The 20,598-nt window shown below is 41.1% G+C and overlaps 1 protein-coding gene and 2 long non-coding RNA genes across 8 annotated transcripts; 1 reads left to right on the top strand and 2 right to left on the bottom strand.

The window, feature by feature from the left end:
* Positions 1 to 4,655: 4,655 nt before the first annotated feature.
* On the bottom strand, positions 4,656 to 7,660 carry LOC125977865 (uncharacterized). 2 transcript variants are annotated; one of them, XR_007484758.2, is made up of 3 exons: positions 7,522 to 7,660; positions 6,328 to 6,646; positions 4,656 to 6,213 (listed from the first exon to the last, which is right to left on the bottom strand). It is a non-coding gene; the product is annotated as an uncharacterized lncRNA (long non-coding RNA). The 2 variants fall into 2 exon arrangements; XR_007484757.2 differs by having other exon boundaries at positions 6,328 to 6,643.
* Positions 5,687 to 20,543, top strand: arhgap9 (Rho GTPase activating protein 9). 4 transcript variants are annotated; one of them, XM_049734885.1, is made up of 22 exons: positions 5,687 to 5,908; positions 6,035 to 6,233; positions 6,311 to 6,367; positions 6,443 to 6,669; positions 6,865 to 6,960; positions 7,539 to 7,796; positions 8,073 to 8,156; positions 10,685 to 10,750; positions 12,454 to 12,600; positions 12,694 to 12,792; positions 13,209 to 13,270; positions 13,384 to 13,471; positions 13,689 to 13,784; positions 13,949 to 14,047; positions 14,147 to 14,252; positions 14,596 to 14,715; positions 15,164 to 15,262; positions 15,706 to 15,783; positions 16,131 to 16,184; positions 16,743 to 16,877; positions 17,162 to 17,267; positions 18,759 to 20,543. In XM_049734885.1, exons 1-22 carry the CDS (start codon positions 5,687 to 5,689, stop codon positions 18,952 to 18,954), a joined length of 2,694 nt encoding a protein of 897 aa, XP_049590842.1. In that variant the 3' UTR covers positions 18,955 to 20,543. The 4 variants fall into 4 exon arrangements, with proteins under 4 accessions (XP_049590842.1, XP_049590839.1, XP_049590843.1 ...); XM_049734882.1 differs by having other exon boundaries at positions 6,311 to 6,669; XM_049734886.1 differs by lacking the exon at positions 6,865 to 6,960 and having other exon boundaries at positions 6,311 to 6,669.
* Positions 13,308 to 16,748, bottom strand: LOC137840724 (uncharacterized). 2 transcript variants are annotated; one of them, XR_011087662.1, is made up of 4 exons: positions 16,603 to 16,748; positions 15,158 to 15,331; positions 14,271 to 14,615; positions 13,308 to 13,478 (listed from the first exon to the last, which is right to left on the bottom strand). It is a non-coding gene; the product is annotated as an uncharacterized lncRNA (long non-coding RNA). The 2 variants fall into 2 exon arrangements; XR_011087661.1 differs by lacking the exon at positions 13,308 to 13,478 and having other exon boundaries at positions 14,252 to 14,615.
* Positions 20,544 to 20,598: the final 55 nt, after the last annotated feature.

Genomic DNA, 20,598 nt, shown 5'->3' with positions numbered 1-20,598 from the left:
TATGTCATAAAAACATTTCATGGGGCACGCAGGTGAAAACATGCTGCAGAGATCTCGGAGTGCTTTTAAATTGTAAAAACAAAATAATAATAATTGTATGTCTCCTTTAAATGTCACCACATGAAAGTTTTTTTTTCTAATGCGAAATAGACTCCAAAATGTTACCAAACCGGCTCTGGGGGAAAAAAAAAACATGTCACACGTGAGACACATTGCAAATTTGAGTTTGTTTTGTAACCACTATGTTTATGCAAAGTAGGAAATGTGACGACCCCCTTTTTTAGGCAGCCATTGAGAAGGAAAGATTATTCTGCGGTCATGACCCTGCTGATTAAAAATGCCCCCATTGTACCACGCGCCGTATTAGCTGGGAGCCCGCAACTTTATACTGTAATTACTGCGGTGGGCTCTACGACGCAGTGTCACAGAGGTTTAGAGGCTGAAGTGCTTTGCATGGTGCTGTGTCACTAGTCAGATTATAGTGCAGCTCCGGGATATTTGTGCAATAGAGGAAACTGAAGGAGTGTTCTTGCTTGCATGCTATCAGCTGTGTGGCGAGAATACAGGAGCACATTATAATGTGCTGATTACATTTTCTGTGAGATTGTCCACACGGTAGGGATTATTTACATTGACTTAATTTTCATTTGATCTCTTACACACAATTCATTTTCCATGCACACTTTATCTTTTTCAGCTTTGACCGATGCCAATAACTGTCTCTACTAAATTATGAACTGCATTTTTTTTTCAAAATGTATTAATAGCCTCTCTGCCATTTATTAATGGATAATTAATCCTTAACGTTTCAGAGAAAAGGGGCAAGCTTTGAAAGCAGTGCGGTTACAGTGGTGTTTTGGAGATAGTGAAGAATCTTTACATTTTGTTATCTTTTTCATTGGTCTGTCAGGCAGTTGTGATTGAACCCGATTAGTTCTGCAACAAGTGGAAAATGTGCATAAAGAATCTGGGCGATCTTAATATTATAGGATATTAAAATAATTGGAATATGTTTTTCATCAGTTGGTTTGATTACATTTCTTTCAGACACCTTGTAATCCCTCCTTCTTAGATGATGGCATTCTCTTATTGAACAAGTACGCTAACACAGTAGGCCTACAAAGATATCAAAGTTGCGTGTGCTGCTGTGGGAGGTTGAGCTGCTCTTCTTCCTCCTCCCCAACAGTATCGTGCTCACTTCGCCAGCTCAGCACTGCGATTAAAAAAAAAAAAAAAGTGGGTCTTTGACTTGTCTGATTGCTTTTGACAGCTCACTCTCTTCCCCGGCAGATCAATGGAGCTTCGCGCTCTTCATTAGAAACATCAATGCAGGGCACATGCCCCCTAGGCTCAGTGAGGCCTCCCCTTGCTCTGCCATAGTCTGTCTTAGCGTGGCATGATACAAGCATTCTTGACATTTCATTTGCTATAATTTGGCATGGAAATTGTAATTATGACATTTACACATAAATATATGCAACACTATTTCTGTAAAAGGTGTTGAACGACAACTTCTAGAACATTCTTAGAAAAGCCCAGTCTCAGCTATTTTTAGAACCGGCCCGTCGGTCTACTCATTTGCTCCTTTACGGCTACTTGGTTTACATTCACGTTCATCGACGATTGAGAGTGTTGGAGTCTGGTCATCGAGAATGCTTCCCTCCTCCAACACACCTGATTCGGGATGATAAGGATCCTGATCTGGCTTCTGGAGAGCATGCCAATGTTGGAGGAGCTAGACATGTAAAACATGCAGGATAGTCGCTCTCAAGGAGTTTGACACTTGTGATTTGGAGTGTTCAATGAACGGAAAAAGGCAAACAAGGCCTTAAATGCACTTGCTGCATCCCCCAGAGCATACAGATGCCGCTTTGGTCTGACAGGCAAACGTCAGCTTGTCTGGTTCCTGTTCCTGTTCCTGTACTGTGTCGACGGCACGCCGGCTCGGGGCTTGGTCGTAAACACGGGCGTTGCGTCAGTTTGATGCTTGAAACGTCTGGAAATGATGGCACCGCACATGTGTGAAGTGTTGTTGCGCGCAGCCAGGCACAAAGAGCAACGCATACTGGAGATGCCTCTTGTTGTTTTGACTGTTGTGAGCCAATGACGACCTGGTGTGTCGTCATCCAGCCTCTCATTGGTTCCTTGGCCGACTGCTATCCAATAACCCGGCCCACCTGTTAAATCTGACACACACACACACACACACACACACACACACACACACACACACACACACACACACACGCACACGCACACGCACACGCACACGCACACGCACACACACACACATAGATTCCCCATACATATTACGGAGCGTCACAGAGGAGAGTGCAGTGTGTTTTTGAGCACGTCTCTGTGCTCTTGCTCTGATCATCAATAATGCATGGCTTTGGCGGGATGAAAGGCTGTTTTGGCTTGGGGCGCGTCTCTCTTGTGGAGAGAGAGAGAGAGAGAGACATCACGCCTTATCACTGTACCATCCATGCGCAAAGTAGACAGGGTGCTCTCTCTTTCTTTCTCTCTCTCTCCTCAGAGAACGCATGCGGGTTACATAAAATAACTACTTTTGGCACGTTTACACTAAATCAAGTTATTGATCAGGGATATTATATTTTTTTCCATCAAGTTACTCTTGTCCATCAGTGTGAGGATCTGCATGTGGCGCATGCAGCGGACACACCACAGAACAAATATAGTAGTCAAAGACAGAATTTTTGTAAATTGGTTGCACTATGACATCACAATTCAGCTCGCTCGGAGTACACTTTCATTATTTGATGGCTCACAAATGATTTAGAGGTGGCTTATAGTTTTGCAATCTCCACAGTCTCCAATTTGGTGCTGGAGAGCCCTCAGTCATCTATCAAAGTTGGCGAAGAGAAGAAACTAAAATGTAAAATGAAAGTTTCACTTGATTTGTTTTTGTTTGCAGTTATTGCATCAATCCAATATTCCAACCCTACGATTTTTTTTTACATGTAGCCACTGTTTGCGTGTCAAAGTGAGAGAGCGTATGGATGCGTTTGATGTTCCTTTTTCATTCAACACTCTGCCACCCACCCCACCCCACCATCTATCCCTCCATGTCTGGCTTTGAAGACCTTGATTATTCACGCTACCCTCTTTGCATTTCAAACATATGGAAACACAACGGCTATTACACAGCGACATGTTTTTTTTTTTAACTTGCTTCTTTCCAATATGTCCGTTTTGAGTTCCTTGTGGGATAATTTCTTGTTAAAAGTGTACTCATTATATTATATTACCTTTCTTATGGATGGATATCATTCAGCATCATGAAGTCCTTTAATGTGGACTTTAATGCTTTCAATGTTATTCCATTTTAAATGAAATTAGATTTGACCTTTTTCTAACACGAGGACACGTGAGCAGTGCGAGCTGATCGATAAGTCAATTAGCCGGCCTGCTGCTTGTTTACTTTCACTATGGATGCCTGCATTTCTCTATTTAATTGCCTTCCACTACCCATAGTGAACATGCACTTTACGTGCATGGATACTAACAGCCCTTCGATGTCCCGTTTCATGTTTACTTCAGAAGACCAAGGGTCTGTTTGGGTTCAATTCACCCATTTTCTATTTGCTATTTTCCAAATACCATAGGGAATCGTTTCAAATTCAATTCATCACAAAATGTTGATCAGATTTTATTGTTATTTTCCCTTAAGAGGATATTATAGCAACATAAATGACCTGGTCCAGAGTCAAACGGATGCAACCAAGCTAATTTTAATGGATAATGTAATCTTAACAGATATACAAGTGAACAAGCATGTGACATTTTAACAACCATGGAATAAAGGAGTGAATTCATTGACGATTACGTAATTGCTCACAAGCTGAGTCTTATTCGGCTTTTTATTTGGCAACAACTTGAGCTGCTTTTGTTTCGGTGCCAAATTGCACACAGTCGCTACAGGCATTTACACGACCTGAAAAAACTCTACTCTCGATTGTGGGATAGAATCGCAATTTCATTCGACTTGTTTTAGGACATTTGGACCTCAATAGGGTCATCTTTAAGTCACATTTGAATCATTTCCTGTTTGTGCAGTGAGTTGCTTACTCTACATTTTCTTCTTTTTTCCTTCATTATTTTAATTCTATTTTATTTTTAAAAGCGTGTCATGCTAGATTACACCACCACAATGTAATAGGAAATGGAATCTTACTCAACAAAACTATTCCGTAATGGAAAATTTGTCACTTAACATAACATGAATAAAAGATGTGACTTCCAACAAATTTGTTGAACTTGCGATATGGACACTGTATTATCAACTCGTCACTTCAGGTTCACTCCAAGTAGAACTATGGCTAATACTGTCATGAAAAATTCCTAAAAAATGAGACTTCAAGCTGTTTGTTGATATTTATTAACAGAAAAAGAATTACACTCTGTATTAAAACAACCAAAAGGCTTATCCATCAATCTCAGGAGCGGCCATTTTGCTAATTGCTGTCAGTGGAAAATGACATCACACAAGTCTCAACCAATCACGGCTCAGCTTCAGAAAACTGGCGAGCTGTGATTGGTTGTAACCTGAAGCCTGTCACCTATGATGTCATTTTAAGTTGACAAAAAGTCCACAAACTAAACATTTATCTGCACAGAACATATTACAAAGAAAATTTTGGGAGTTGACTTATCTTTAATGTAACACAACCTGCTTATGTCACCACATTCCATTTACTATTCTTGCCACTTTTACTGATGTTATTTATTTTTGACCATGCTAGCCACCACCATTACTGTGGTACATTTGGGTTTTAGTGTAATTCTCCTCAGCCTAGGACTTTACTGCTTCAGGGCTTTGCTTTAATAACAGTGGGATTATCAAGGTTGAGCCAGTGAACCCTGCTCCCTTTACACTGCTGTCACACACAACACATAGCATTATTCATGCACTCACATTTTCATTTTTTGTTTTTAATCATTGTTTTTTTTTTCATTTTGTCTTAACCTAGCACTTGCCTTTTCATCATTTTCAGGCATGTGTTGTGCTTAACTTGAGACGACCCCAGTGTAGCACCATCTCTGAATTTGCTTGTTCCAGTTTCTTTTAATATGATTTCTCTCCGTCCGATACATAGAGATGGGCCATTTTAAAATGTTTTTGGACATGGATAAATAATACACGAGTCTCTTACAATAAGGAAAAAAAAACCTTGCTGTCCGCTGAAGCACTTTCATCACTTAAAGAAGAATACTTCTTGAGTCATGCTGGATGTATTAGGGTGTGCTCAACAACGATTCACCGAAATCTTTCTGAATGATGAATGTAAAACTTGTAGAAACACGTGAAGCATGCAGTTCAATACTTTATCTCGTTATCTCCCCATGTGTTTCGCCATTTCTAAGACTCCCTCAGAAACAGAAAACAGAAACAGAGTCTTAGAGATTTAGTCCGATTGCTACTGATCGTGTCATTGGCAGAAAATGGAAGTGAGGTTGGGTGACTCACCATAAGACTGCGATTCTCATAACTCCACGAGGTCAGAACCCGATTCTTATTTTTAGTCATCTTAAAATTTCCCTTGTGGTTCTTCCAGAGTATGGAACTAGCAAAGGTCCGGTCTCCACCCCCGGCCAGCGCCAATCCAACCTGGTTTGCTGTCATCCGCCATCGGTGCTCTCTTCACTGAACGATCAGAGAAGAACCATGCTGTCTGGAACATGGCGGCGCTCAATGGGGCATCAGCAGCCTGCTGTGGCGCCCGCGGTGAACTCCAGGGGGGTGACGCTGTGCGGCGTGCCCAGCGGCACGGTGGTTCTCGAGGCCCAATATGATTACAACTATCGTGGTGCTGATGGAAGGCAGGTTTGCATCCGAGAAGGCGAACGCTTTATACTCCTTAAGAAGACCAACGTCGACTGGTGGCAGGTGAGAAAAGGGTTAAACCCCATAAAATAATTTTACTTATAAATTACATTATAGTTAATATACACCGTATAATAAAATATATGTGTCCACAGCAGATGCTAAAACAAGATGCTTGTGGTGTGACAGGTACGGAGGATAGGGGCCGCAAGTAAAACCAAGCCGCTGTACGTGCCGGCCACATACGTGACCGAGGTTCCTGTGGCTCCCATGCCCTCCCGCCAACACCTCATCATCTCGGCGTCGCTCAACTCCAACGTCCGCATCTTGCCTCGAGTGGCGCTCACGCCGAGCCCCACGGAGGTTGCCTATCACGAAGAGCGCCAAGGTAAAGTGAGAAAGGAACAAAAAAAACAACAACATTTTATGACACAATCGTTGTTGTTTGTATGTTTTCATATACAGCGAGTAAACCCATCTACCGTTCCATGGAGAACCTCAGCTCCAACAGTGCCTTCAGAGGTCTTAACTCCATCGGCAATCAGAGTGGCGTCCGTCTCTCCACCGTTGCACTCAACTCCTCCTCCCCCCGGTCAGGCCACCTTGTGGTGCCCGGAGACGCACCCGCCTCACAATGCAATTCCAGAGTGGTCCCCATGATCACTCGCAGCCAGAGCCAGAGCAACCTGGCGGACAATGTGGTGGAGAACCCTTACGATGAGGTGGGCGGGAGCTTCAGTAGCCACGTCAACTACCGGCTTCCAAAGAAGTCTTGCAGCCAATGGGACATGGTGGGATCTGCTGGCAAGAACAACCATTTGCAGGTAGGGCGTGAGTGAGCATGTCAGGGGTGAGGGCATGCATAAATCACAAAGCGATTGGACCAGAACTGTTCTTAAGCAGCTGCTTGTCTTTAATAATCAAAAATGTTCAGTCCGTGTCAAAGTGTGATATACAGTAGCTATAGAAGATGAAGTTGTGTTTCATTCCCTGTCTGTGCCTTTAATAATCCCCCTCAGAGAATCAATCATGTCAGGAATGACGTCAGGGCATCCCAGAATTACATCAGAGTCCGCATAAGTCATCTCCCTACCAACATTGTACGCTTAATCCCAGTAAGCAGGACATGCTTGCTCTTTATCCCTTGAAATTTCTCTCCCAAATACAGAATGAGAGAGAGAACTCACACACTAGGAGAAGTTTGTTTTTAAAGTCAGTACTGCTTTGTCTATGCGTTTTTGTACGCCGGCTAGTTTCCAGCAATGTGAAACTGTCACCATTATAAAACCTTTACGAACTGTACGGCCTGTTTGAAGGCAATATTGTCACATAGTGCTCTGTGCTTTTCTTTGCTTTGCATTGCATTGCATAACTGTAAAGCAGTTGTGTTGTGAGGTGGCTGTGATAAATGTGTAATGTTTTTCCAGTCACTTAGAGAGTAAATACTTTGGCTTTATTCCATCAAAACATCTTCTATTTCTTGTCCTCCCAGTAACCTCATTTTAATCCACAGCTTGTTGGATCTTTTGCTACGCTCTTAAATCGTCACAGTTTAGTGTCAAAAATCAAACCGTGCCGGGTTTACATTTGACTATGTATTACACGTCTATTTGCGTGAGTAAATCACTTAACTTATATGAGCTCTCAGCACATTTTAAACCCATATATTGCTATACCTGTTTTCTTTCCTCAGGTCCCGACAGAGTCCTATCTGTCCCAACTGTCCTGGCAGGAGTCACCTCTTTACCATCAACCACAGGTAGACAGGCGTGCTTCGCAAATGGAGCCCCCGAGTCCCAATCCGGGCCAGCAGCCTGAGCAGGTCATGGACTTGTGGGAGCAATACGTGGACCCGTCTACACTGAGAAGCTACTACGTCAACAGCATCACCAAGGAGAGATCCTGGAAGCCTCCTCGGAGAGCCCGCGGAGGCACCGGCGCCAACAAACAGGTTTGCGCTTTAGTCTCAATGTGTTTAATGAAAAGCTTTTTCCAGATAAAGAGCTTTATTCATTGACGCCTCCCTAAAGAGAGGTTAGCGAAAGGTCAGGGTTCAAAGATGTCTCAGTTATATGTTCGCTTAATTTGTCTAAATCTTTTTTTGTCAAAGAACATTTAGTGAGGTTTGTACTTACAGAAATTGTAGCATTTATTGGACCTTGTCCATTGAAATTTAAAGATAAAATAGGGCACATTCGACTGTTTCTAATGTCTTCTTCTCTACCAGGTCATTCCAACGCAAACGTTACCAAGAGAAACAAGTCATCTGACGCTGCCCCTTTCTGCAACTGGCAACGGTACAGTGCACAGGGTAAGCCTCCTGCACGTATATAAATGCATTGTCGACAATTACACAAACGTTAATGTGGTGATTAGCGTCAGGTTTAAAAATAAAGCATCTTAAATGTGCGTAAATATGTGGCAGTGACTTTTTGCTGACATAGCCTGCCTTTCAGTTGAAATTATTACTCTTTCATTTGAACGTAGATTTTTTTTTTTACCACAAGGCGGTCTCGTGAAACTTGCTCGAATTCACGTCGGCACCTGCGAGAATTGATTTTTGACTTGATTTTGTATCCACTGTAGATATATTGTCTTACTCCAAAGTCCTGTCTAATAGAAACGTTTGACTACTTTGCTGATAGACAATGAAAAAGCTTTTTTGTTTTCTGTCTCTCCACGTCTATTATTGGCTGTTGTGGCATCTTAGGGCTTCTTCAAAAACAGCACAACAGCAAATAGGTACCAAAACTGTTAACAACAGCGAATGTGTTAGTTTTTCATAGACATGAGATGAATTTTATTCAAGGATCAAATCATTATCTACCTTATTTATTTTTACTTTGCCTCCTGAAAGATTTGTATATTTCACTTAATATAAGTGATAGGCCATGAAATGGTGGGGACATTTTTTTTTAAATGATTTATCTTGGGCTATGTTTTTGTTGTTTTGTTTTGCAATAACATGGCATTTCACCAGGAGAGTGTGTAGACTTTTTTATATCCATTGTATATTATTTCTGTACTTTACTGTGTTTACTTTCTCATGCAAGAATTCCTCTCAAGTGCTTTTACTGGTCTAATGGTGTGCTCAGTGGCTGCTTTGGAATGTTGCAACAATATTTTAATTAGGCTCCCTCGCAATGATCATGAGTTATTAACCACATTATCATAATTCATGTGCCATTGTGTGCTTAGACAAATAGCCAGGCGGCTACATGCCTAGAATAAAACAAGAGTGAGATAAAGTATTCACTTTAGCGAGCCTCCGAAGTCACATTGTCAGGCTCATCCAGAGTGCACAGAGGCTCTGGACGAGCACGACGCACCAGATTAAGAGCCTGGCTAAATTAAAAAGTAGGATTACATCGCTGTAGTTGCCCCATCATTGCTGACTGACTCCAACTGCCCCCGTGACGCATTTACGGCAGGCTTATCCCCCTGCAGGGAATAATGAGGTAATGCCTCTTTGATCAGATGTGGACCAGCAGGAGAAGCCATTAGACCCCCAGGGGTATTTCAAAACCCAAAATATTGCACCATCTAAGTCACTCATACGATTTGAACATTAGCGCTGTTTCTTTGGAATATATTGTAGAATTGATTATTCTATTGATTATTCCATCGAATAATTGCACACAATGTTGTCTTTTGGGGTTGATTTAGCATAATTTAAATAAACCTTAATGGCAAATGCCATATCGGCGTCGATATCTAGATGCCAAATCATCCAAGGCCTGATCCTCATTGTCCTAAATAAGCGTTTAACGTCTTTTGGTTGCATCATCCTTGCGTCAGTATAGTAGCAACAATAATAACGCTCATCAAAAATACATTGTATAAATAAAAAAAAGCGCTATCAAAGGCGTGATTCCCCTGTGAAGGTAGTGCAAGGTGCCTTGACCCATATATGTTGCTTTACATTATGGAGTGATTGCACCAACCAAGCAGGAGCTCAGCCAAATTCATAAAATAAATGATTTGGCCACATTGCTATGACTGGAACATTCCTAAGATTTTTTTTTTTTTTTAATAAAACTGGGCTGAATTCCACCTATCTTACGACCAGCAGGTTTTTATTTCTGTCATTAATGCATTAGAAAGGGCCTTCTCACGCTGGGGAGTATTGCATCATCTTGTCATCAAAATGGTGAAATAGTGGTTGCCACCACTAAGCTGGTAGAATCATGGCAACATTGATGTAAAATAGTTTGGTGACATATTTGCATATTTTTTGGACTTTTCTTTTAAAACATGACTTGTATGAAGGTCTTCTTTTGGCATGTTTCTGTTGCTATACTCATTTAAATAACAAGTTCCGTACTGGTAAAGCCTTGGCACCACGTTGCGCTGCGGTTGTCGTAGCAGTGTCGTTGGCGTCAGAGTGTAAAGGTTGAGTGCGTATCTTCCTGCTTGCGCTGCTGTACATGCTGATAAATGCAGCTTCCCCTTTACAATGGGGAAGTAAGTCCTGGCCCGCAAGGAAGAAGAGACGAGACAGTTTGTACTTTTTTTTAAATGCGGCACGACAAGGAGTGTTGTCGTGACACCAGACGACTAAAGCCATACAAGCGAGATGAGAATTCGGCTCTCTAAAGCTCGGTGGTGATGAACACGTTTGCAGTAAGTCTTTTTACACATAGTGTTTTCATTAGAAATGAGTACAGTGAGTGATTTCAACTATTTGGCTGTGTTGTCATCTGCCTTTCGGTGGGCCCAGTGTCATCACCACAGTACTCAGCTTTAAAAAATATACTAAAATGGGCTCAGTGTTAGTTAGCACACTGTTTTATTCTGTGCTCCTTGCACTAAAAACTTCCTGTCTGTCTTTTTTTCTAGCTCTCGCCAGATTTCCTCTTTGGAAGCCACCAGAGGAACATTGATCACAGCTGGCGGATGAAACAGGTGAAAGTCTCATCCTTTCCCACCCTTTCATTGGCAAAAAGGGAATGTTATGAGTGTCACCTTGAATTTCACCTTGCACACAAAACAAAAGATGACGCTCATGTTCCTTCAGCACAGCGGGAAGAACACAAGGGTCTTCAGACTTTTGAAATTGTAACTGCGTGAGAAGATTCTCTACTTCCTATTATAACTGGAGCACAACAAAGAGCATGGATCCTTTCACATCCTTCGTAGAGCTGAGCAATTGGATTACTTGTTATCAATTAAGTTAGATTATTTTTGGGGGGAGTACTCTCTTTTCAGTGCAGTGCTTTGTGCTGTACAGTGTTTGCCGATGTTGGAGAAGTAATATATATATATATATATATATATATATTGAGTTTCTTTTTGGTGCCATTTTTCTTAAGCCCTTCCCATTTAGAGCGCCCTCAGCCAGTTTCGTCTGAAAATATTTTTTTTTTCAGATGTAGTTTTTTGTTTTGTTTATTTGGTTGTTTCATCAAAGTCAAAGTCTGCTTTATTGTCGATTTCTTCATATGCCAAGACACAGAGATCGAAATTACGTTCCCACTATCCCACGGTGACAAGACATAATACACAATATGCATACAAGTAAACAACACAAAAAAAACCAAGAAGGCACAAACAATGAATAAATAAGAGTGATGAATAAATAATAAATAAACAAATAACATAATAAATATAAGAGGAGCAAAAATGGAGCAAGTGTGCATACAGCAGACAGTGGACTTGGATATGGCACTTTAAAGTGTTAATTGCTTCATTTGATTTTTTCTCTATTTTTTATGTTTTGAATATGTTCAAGATAAAGATATAAAAGCATGTGATCAACTATACTAAAAAATAACATGTGAAGTGGTCAACTATACTTGTAAGTAAGTGATGTGTTAATGATCAAGTAAAAATTTGTGAAAAAAACCATATAAGTCGCTCCTGAGTATAAGTCGCCCTCCCACCCAAACTATGAAAAACAAAACGCGACTTATAGTCCGAAAATTACGATATATTTGTATTTTATTTTTTTATTTTTTTGCATAGGCCCTAGTCCTGAGCTTGTCCACTGTATTTCCTTAGCGTGGCTGTGATGAGAGGACGGAAACAGGGGCTTTTAAGGAGACAATAATTCACCTCATGAAAATCAATGAGCCCCTATTATTAGCTTTGCCCCAGCCGCGTCTCTCCACTGTATTCCCGCAGAATGCATTCAAGTAATGCCAGCTACGCGCTTTAGTTACCGGGAGATCAGCATTTATGCATATTAAGGTGGTGAAATAGCAACTCATGGTGTTAAGAAGAAGAGAAAAAAAAGCTGTTACCCAAGCAGCTTTTAGTGCTACATGTTGCATCACAGTAAAGTGTGGATGGTCTTAGTTGCTTAATCTCCCTTGCTTGTAGAGTTACAAGTTTTTCGGTTGTATGGTGCGATTGTTGAGAGAAGTAGGTTACAGGGATTGGCAAAAGTATTTCATTATTGCTGCCTTGGCATGATGCATTCTTCTTGGGTTTGTATGTGCATGATTGTATGAACTTTTGTGGGAAGATGGAAACTTACAAAAAGACTTGAAGACTCAAAATAGTGTACAGAAAAAAAGAAATGGCTGTTTTGGAGTTTTAAATGTTCCACTCAATAACCCTAGACTTTTGTATTTGCTTTCTTTGCACGTTGCCTGTTATTTGTGAAGAGCATGCAGCGCGCCGCGTCCTCCGACACCATTTGCACCATGGCGCTCGGCAATGGCGGCCAGCCATATCACGACGCTGCCCCACTGCATGATGTCAAGCAACAGCTCTCACACTCGCAGTCCATGATCCTGCCCGAGAACGGCAAGGTAGCCCCCACCCCACCCGCCCACCCCCATCTTGGTAGACCCATTCATGCTTTTTTTACACGAGCTTGCACGCCATTTCCTGGATTCTTTCAGATCGTCCGGCAGTGCCGAGACTACTCGTGTAACGTGACCAACATCGTGGTGGAGCCGCCGTCTCCAGAGAGTTCTCCAGATGGCGATGGCGACACTCCGGTGAGGGGAAAACAACGTCACCTTTTTTCACATCAAATGTCCCATTTATTTCGTCTCGTGTTGAAGTATATTTTTCAAGGACTTCTTTTCTTCTCCACATCAAACGGGCAGTGGGAATTTTTGAAGTCGTTTGTCCCCACTCTGGGATGATACACCTGTTGTGAACTCACTGAAAATAGAAGTTTCAGTATGCTGCGAAGTAGTAGTAGAATTAAAATTATGTAAATATTACCGGGGGACAGTATTTTGTTTTCCTCTTAAGAAAAGCGCTATTTATTTGCCTAGAAAATTGTTTCTAAATTTTTAAAAATTATTATGTTGTATTATGTAAATTAACCACCATAGTTGTTCAGAGACACAACGATTTGGATGCAAGCAATAAAAAAGTGAGTTTTACATAATATGTCCTTTTGTAGGAGTTGGAAAAAGCTGGCCTCTTGAATAAGACCAAGATCGCAGAAGGAGGTCGCAAACTCAGGTGACATTTTGTAGTTGCAATACAGTAGAAACTCAAGTTTCAAACGATCATCTATCTCATTGTTTTAGTATTAGCCATCACCATTTTAATGAACAAATAATCTTGTGATGTAGAAAAAACTGGAGTCCATCCTGGGTGGTGTTGGTCGGCAACAGTTTGGTTTTCTTCAAAGATCCCAAATCGCAGACGCCTTCCAGCTGGGTAAGACCTGACAAAAAGACTTTTAATTAATGCTAACAGACACCATAAAATGCCATTTAGCTAGCATGCTAATGGTTACAATTTTGAAGATATGCATACTTCAGCACAAATGATGGAGTAACCCATGTAGACAGACAATACTCATATATTCTTTCTGCTATACAAAAAATAATAATATTGCAGAATATTAAATAATGATCTTTGATGATTATAATAGAAACCAGGAAACAGTCGCCCGGAAAGTAGCGTTGACCTAAGAGGAGCCAAACTACACTGGGCCAATGAGCTGTCCAGCAAGAAGAACGTGTTCAAGGTCAGCAACAAATAGGACTATAAACATTCCTTTTTCACACGCACAAACATGCACACACACACACACACGCGCGCGCGCGCACACACACACACACACACACACACACACACACACATTCATGCACAAAAAGTACTACATGGTGTTTGCAAATGTGTGTGTTCCAGCTAAGGACCGTGACGGGCAACGAATTCCTGCTACAGTCGGAGACGAACTCTCTGATCAAGGAATGGTACCACACTATCCAGAACGTCATTGACAGACTGGTGAGGGACAGCAAGACAGCTACTATTTTACAAGTGAAAACTCTCTAGTGATTGTTTATTTAAATGAAATTTGGGCTATTGTTATTCTGGTTCTCCCAGAACCGTGAAAACCCGTTAGATAACGTCCTGCTGTACTCCCTGAGAAGGGCGGGTAGCGTGGAGATGCTGGACCACAGCGGCGACGAGGATGAAAGGAGAGGGTCTCGTAAGTGCCGTTGCTTGCCTTTTGTTTCTCGGGTGTCCATCTGCTGCATCTTCACCTTCACCTAAAACATCATCATCGTCATCGTCGCTTTCTCTCAACCTCCACGTAGGGTTCTTACACCCCGCCATCCTCTCCTCCATCCTTTCCTCCATCCAGCCCGCTTATATTTTAGCATGGCCGCCGTGGCAGCTCATCCCGCCGTTGGCTTCGTCGCACCTGCGTCGTCGCCCGGCTCTCCCGCTTTTCATCCTCACCACCATTCCGTCGCATCTGCTGGGATATCCCGCACTGACCTCCTCCTCCTGCTCCTCTTCTTCCTCCCTACCCATTCCCCCCCTCACAGTCCCTCGCTCGGCGTCCAACCTGGAGAACACAGAGAAGAAGAGGGTGAAAACCCGGCTGAAGAAGCTCATTCTTAAGCGACCTCCTCTGCAGGCCCTACAGGAGAAGGGCCTCATTAAAGGTACATTATCTCATTTTGCTGTTTGCTCGAGATGTTCACTTCCACTTTTTTTCAGTAAGAGTACCTGGAGTACTCAGATCTTGAGGTTTTACCACTAGTAATTTTATACCTAAAAAATAATAATAATAAATATGTTCAATGTAGCAATTTGTCTTAAAATTGCACAAATTTAATGGCAATTTAATATTCTAATAATATAGAAATTCTAATTGGTCATTTCTAGTACCTTATTGTACCTCAAAAAGGCAACCAGTAGTTATATCGGCCACTTTTGCAAGTACCGATACCTTGAAATATGGTACCGATACCGGTATTCATCCATCCCCATTATTTGGTGTTATTAATTTATTTTTGGCAATAACATGGAAATTCCAAAATGTATTTGTTTTTTTACCCAATAAACACCGAAAAATGTGTGTCTGTGCGTGCGTGTGTCACTGGCCATCAGATCAGGTGTTCGGCTGTCGTTTGGAGATGCTGTGCGAGCGGGAGAAGAGCACGGTGCCTCGCTTCGTCAGGCTTTGCACCGAGACGGTGGAGAAGAGAGGTAAAACGCAGCGGCCAACTCGTCCCGCAGTTCACGAGTCCCGTAAAGAGGCTTTCTGCTTTATTTCTGCTGTGAGATGAAATATAGATGACATGCCTTTCTACAGAGCGATTTTTACATTGTCCTGGGAATTCTTTGTGTTGGAGAAAAAGACATTTAGATTTTTTTTTTGTTCCCTTGCGTGCTTCGTTTTATCACCTCTGCCAAGGATATTCTTTCCTTTTCTCGAACTTTATCCGCACGATATAGTAGTACAATCAAGTACAGGAAAAAACAAGTCGTCCAATTCTTTTATAATTTATTGATTGCCTCTGAACTATAGTGAGATTAATTTTGAGCTTGCTTTCGTTTGTTTGCTGTTTTTGATGCAATGTAAACTCTTTGTGTTTCCCATTTCAGTTAGTTTTAACGAAATATTTGTGTGATATTGTTTGATTTGGCAGGCTTGGACACTGACGGCATCTATAGAGTTTCTGGGAACCTGGCGGTCATTCAGAAATTACGCTACCTGGTCAACCACGGTGAGGATTTATTTAATGGCTTGGGTTTTGGTGTCATTATTTATTATTATTATAGTCATGTCAGACTCGGGCACTTTCATTTGAATGTAAGGAGGTAAGTTGATGACTCCCATGTAACATGAGATGAAATGACATTGGTTCATTCTGAACATAGCCACTTCTCCATTTATGAGGGTGTGCACACTTGTGCAACCTCACTATTTCAGGTTGTTTATTTTTAATTACGGCGGTTTCGCACACAAAGCGTGCGTAAATTCTACATTTTACTTTCTATTTATTTGTATTTTCCAATGTCATCTTAGTGCTAAAGGTGGTAAGCCTTAAGAGTAACTTTGTGGTTCTTTTAGAGCGAGCTGTGACCACTGATGGCCGTTACATGTTCCCAGCTGAGTTGGTGCAAGGTACACCCTAATGAATGTGGACTATTTTTTTTTTATTTTTTATTTTTTTTTTAAACCTTGCCCCAGCCTTCTTATGTGCATTCACACGCACAAGCTGCAGTGATTTTTCTGGTTCTGCTTGACACTTTTTGCTTAACAAATGTATCGGCATGAATTAGAGACATATTAATTTTTTCTTGATTATTTTCTTAATTATTGGAGAAAAAATAAAAATTATATAATGCTGGATGTTTTGTTTCTTGGCTGATACATTTGTTAAGCATGGTGCGTTTGTCCCTCAGGCCTCCGCTTTACTTGGTGAGAACATGCGAGCAGTGGGCAAAGTCTGCCACCTATTGGGGAAAACAAAAATTGCTCCCGCTACTCTGCTTCATACATAATAAATATTGTATGTGATATTTATACTCTCCGTATGTACCTTCTCTTGCTTTCATTCGGCATCTTTTTTCTTCGTCGCTGCAGCAGCTGCCAGCCTCAGTGTTGGGTCTTCTCAGTGGGCGTCACTTGGTATTAAACTCCGGAGCTCAAATTCTCTTCTGTCTCTGTTGTCTGACTCAGAGGAGAAGCTGAACTTGGACGAGAACCAGTGGGAGGACATTCATGTCATCACGGGAGCTTTGAAACTGTTCTTCCGTGAGCTTCCTGAGCCGCTGGTGCCCTTCAACTTCTTCAGCGATGTGGTGGACACCGTCAGTAAGTGGATACGGTGGGCGGGGACGCGACAGATCATCCAATTGTCTTATTGGTCCATTGGTGCGTTTTCACTGCAGGAACTGGACCATTGTGTGTTTGAACTGATATTTATTTTTGGGTTGCCACAACATAAGAATGAAATAGAAAGAGGAACTAAGACTGGAAATCCAATTCCTCAATTTATTGTCAGCACAATTGAGATTCAAGAATGATCACAAAAAAGAAACGGTGTTAAAATGGAAAAGAACAGAAATGTCTTAATCGGTTTTGTTGTGTTGTTGCAGAGGTGACGGACCACACGGACAAAGTGAACCATCTGAAGAGTGTTGTGCATAGCATGCCTCAGCCCAACCACGACACGCTACAGTTCATCTGCTGCCACCTCAAACGGTAAGAAACAAAGATTTTGGACATATTTAAGCGACTAAACTATGGTCAAGCATAATAACATACAAACATTTTATTTGGAAGATTTAAAAAAAAAAATAGGCTAAAATGTAAAACAGCTTTTTTAAGAATAATTTATTAAGTGTATAAAACTAACTATTATTATTTTTATAAGGAAACAAGCTCTAAATTCATTCGGAAAAAATGTAAAATATCACCAAAAATGACATGCTTTATAGTTTACACGAATGAGCTCAAGCGCTATAAAAACTGGATGAACCTCATGACGTTGACTGGAATGTGGCCACAAGAGGGCACAATTCCCCTGATGTCATTGCTATCAAGCATCCACTTAGATCACACTTTTTCTTTTTTAAACAATGCCCGACACGTTTGTGCGTGTATATTAGCACTTCTATCCGTCTGGGTCCTTTTGCCTTTTATTAGTCTCTTGCCGACCGATCCTCGCATTCCCCCTCCACTCCTCGAGAGGGAAGGTCCCAAGAGAGCCTTGCGGTGCGTTTGCTGGAAGGCGCGTCGCCGCCACCGCTGCTCCCTCGCTCCCCCCGCCCCCTCGCGTCCCTTCATCCCTCCTTGTCTCTGTTTCATGTGGAAGTTTTGAGCAATTGCTGGCCGCTCCTGTGGCTCGGTGGCAACGGCATTTTTAGAAGAATGCTTTATGCGGTGGCTTCAACTCATTCCTGAGTCCCCCTGCACGCACACTAACATAGGTGGAATCGGACAAATTTAGACACTTAAGTGGGGACATCTGGGTTGTAAAAGGCACTTCAAGGACACGCTGTGCAAAATTTAGCACGTCAACAGTTTTTAGTAGATCGTTGTATGAAATGATAACGCTGTTATGCACATGTTTTACAATTTAGATGTTTGGATCGTTTCATCCATTTAGTAAAAAGTCACACAAAAAGTGGAACAAAACTTTTTTTTCATGTACTCTTTTTAGACAATTGCAATATATGGCTTGAAAAGGGCTTAGAACATCAAGGCGCTCAGAATTTAAATTTGTAAGGAATATTGCAAACAGTGTTGCACTCATTTTTTTCACCTTTGACACTTTTTGTGATGATTTGGCCAACTAGCTTGTAAAAGGCAAGGTGCATTCACCTTAAATTTGGTAAAATGAGACGGAAATTAATTTCCAAATGGTGTAACACTATTGAGTTAATATATTCATGTTTTTAGTTGCTATAATGTGAATGCATGGACTGTTAAGAGGCAGTAAACACTGCACAAGAATTTTTTGTTGATTTAATGCAACCTTAAAGGTTCATAATGTGAACATAGCGATAATAAAAGCATCTATCGAATCTCAAACTTTGTTCATATTTGACTGTGTTAAAAAAAAATCCATGGATTAAAAATTGCATCAAAAGTCACTGTTAATATTTTTGCATTTTTAAGACAACAATAATACAAATAAATAAGATGCATTTAATTAACGAAATCAAAATTGTGTGTGTGTGTGTCCCGCAGCGTTCTGGAGCACTCAGACGCCAACCGTATGACGACGCAGAACTTAGGCATCGTTTTCGGGCCCACGCTGCTGCGGCCCGAGTACGACAACGGCAATATGGCTGTGAACATGGTGTTCCAGAACCAGGCCGTGGAGCTCATCCTCAATGAATATGAGCACATTTTTGGCGGGCGGGCCACCGCCACCTCTTTGTGATCGGCGGACCAACGGAGTTTACCCCCACCCCACTCCCTCATGTTCATAACGAGGGCGAGACATGTGGTCGCCATATAAAAGTTAGAAGCGTGATATAGTCGAACAAGCCCGTCTTTAGCTGCACTACTTTTTTGCCTTTGGACTGCAGATGTGGAGCCCAGCTGTCACTTGTCCCTTGATTTTCTGTTTGACTGAAGCCAAGCCAGTGATAAATCGTCCCCAGGCCCCCCACCCCCCCTTCCCCACTCACACCCACGGACCACCTTCCTGTTCCTCTCGTGATGCCACGAAAACAACCAGGACAGAACCGTCACACTGTGAAACACATGCGGCCGAGTAGTTCTCCCATAGAGACAGTAGAAACTCTATAGTAGATGTTCTACTTCCAAATTGGTCTAATTTATTTTGAATTGAACATTTCCCCTGGAACTAATCCATTCATTTTAAGGTTTTTAAAACCTTTTAAGTGACATGTTGATATTTATAAGTCAAGTCAGACACAAATAGTTAACTATCACATAGTAGTTTTTTTTTAATTGTAAGTCACTGTACTATTATGTACAATTTAAACATCAACACTGCACTTAAATATAAGGAAATCAATAAAATTGCGTTTGAATCCAATTAAAATTCATTGTTAGGCTACAAAAAAATGTAAAAACTATAAAACGTTTAAAACGGTTTAAAATATTAACTGTATTATACAAAAGTAAAGAAAAAAACGCTATTGAAATTTGTACGTGTACACTGCAGTTTGAAACTGATTTGTTTTAGTGATTCTCTTGCTTACCACAAGAGGGAGCATGCGTACCACTAGGGTTAAACATACATTGAAAATGATTGTATGCTAAAATAAAGTGAAACTAGTCGTTCTTTCAGTAACAATGTAATCCAATTTATGGAGAAATTCCTTACAGCATAAAGCTAATATTCCATTATGAAACGAATCATGAATGTATCAATTGTTTCATTAAATCAAAACTATTTGAAATAAGTTATTCATCTTGATATACGTATTTCCTAAATTGATTTGTTGTGACTCAAAATACAATACTCGTAATAGAAACAATTTTACATGATTCAATTTAGACGTTCTGAATGTATTAATTTTAATCAAATGTACTAGAAGTAAGAGAAAAATGGTAATTCATTATTTTAATTACATCAAACTATTAAACTATTCGAAAAACCCATCCCAAAATTCCCAAAATCAAATGTGACCAAGCAAGTGAGCAAGAAAAGTTTGCCCACCCCTAATTTAGATGCTTGGGGTGGGGCTGGGTGGTTCTGACCATGTGACGTTCACTCTATGTGCCAACAGGGCCGCCTTCGTGTTCCCTTTTGTGGCTAGGAATTGTGTTTGTGTGCGAGTGTGGACCTGCGCTTCTCCTTCCAGTACACTGTTAAGATGGACCTTTCTATTTTTATGCCCGGGAGGAGGTGAAACACATGTACATATGTTTAGCCTTTTTCCACTAGAAGGTCTTTAATGTTCACTTTGATTCCTTAGATACTACATTTTCAAGTGTTGTGGAATCACATGGACCTGTTTGTTACCCACATAATAAAAGGCATTTTTGTCTAATCTAGTGAGATATAATAGTTTTTTTAATGTACATTTTAGGGCAACACTATTGTTTAGTA

This window comes from Syngnathus scovelli, chromosome 11 (genome assembly GCF_024217435.2).
Source record: "Syngnathus scovelli strain Florida chromosome 11, RoL_Ssco_1.2, whole genome shotgun sequence".
Classification (NCBI taxonomy): Eukaryota; Metazoa; Chordata; class Actinopteri; order Syngnathiformes; family Syngnathidae; genus Syngnathus; species Syngnathus scovelli.
The sequence above is the reverse complement of the archived record's forward strand: the minus strand, read 5'-3'. Positions and strand labels throughout refer to the sequence as shown.

Coding starts and splice junctions, on each gene's coding strand:
- arhgap9 (XM_049734882.1), top strand. CDS start 5,687: ATGCTGTCTGGAACATGGCGGCGCTCAATGGGGCATCAGCAGCCTGCT. Junction 6,234..6,310: donor CTATCACGAAGAGCGCCAAG/GTAAAGTGAGAA, acceptor TTTCATATACAG/CGAGTAAACCCATCTACCGT. Junction 12,601..12,693: donor TCCTGCCCGAGAACGGCAAG/GTAGCCCCCACC, acceptor GGATTCTTTCAG/ATCGTCCGGCAGTGCCGAGA.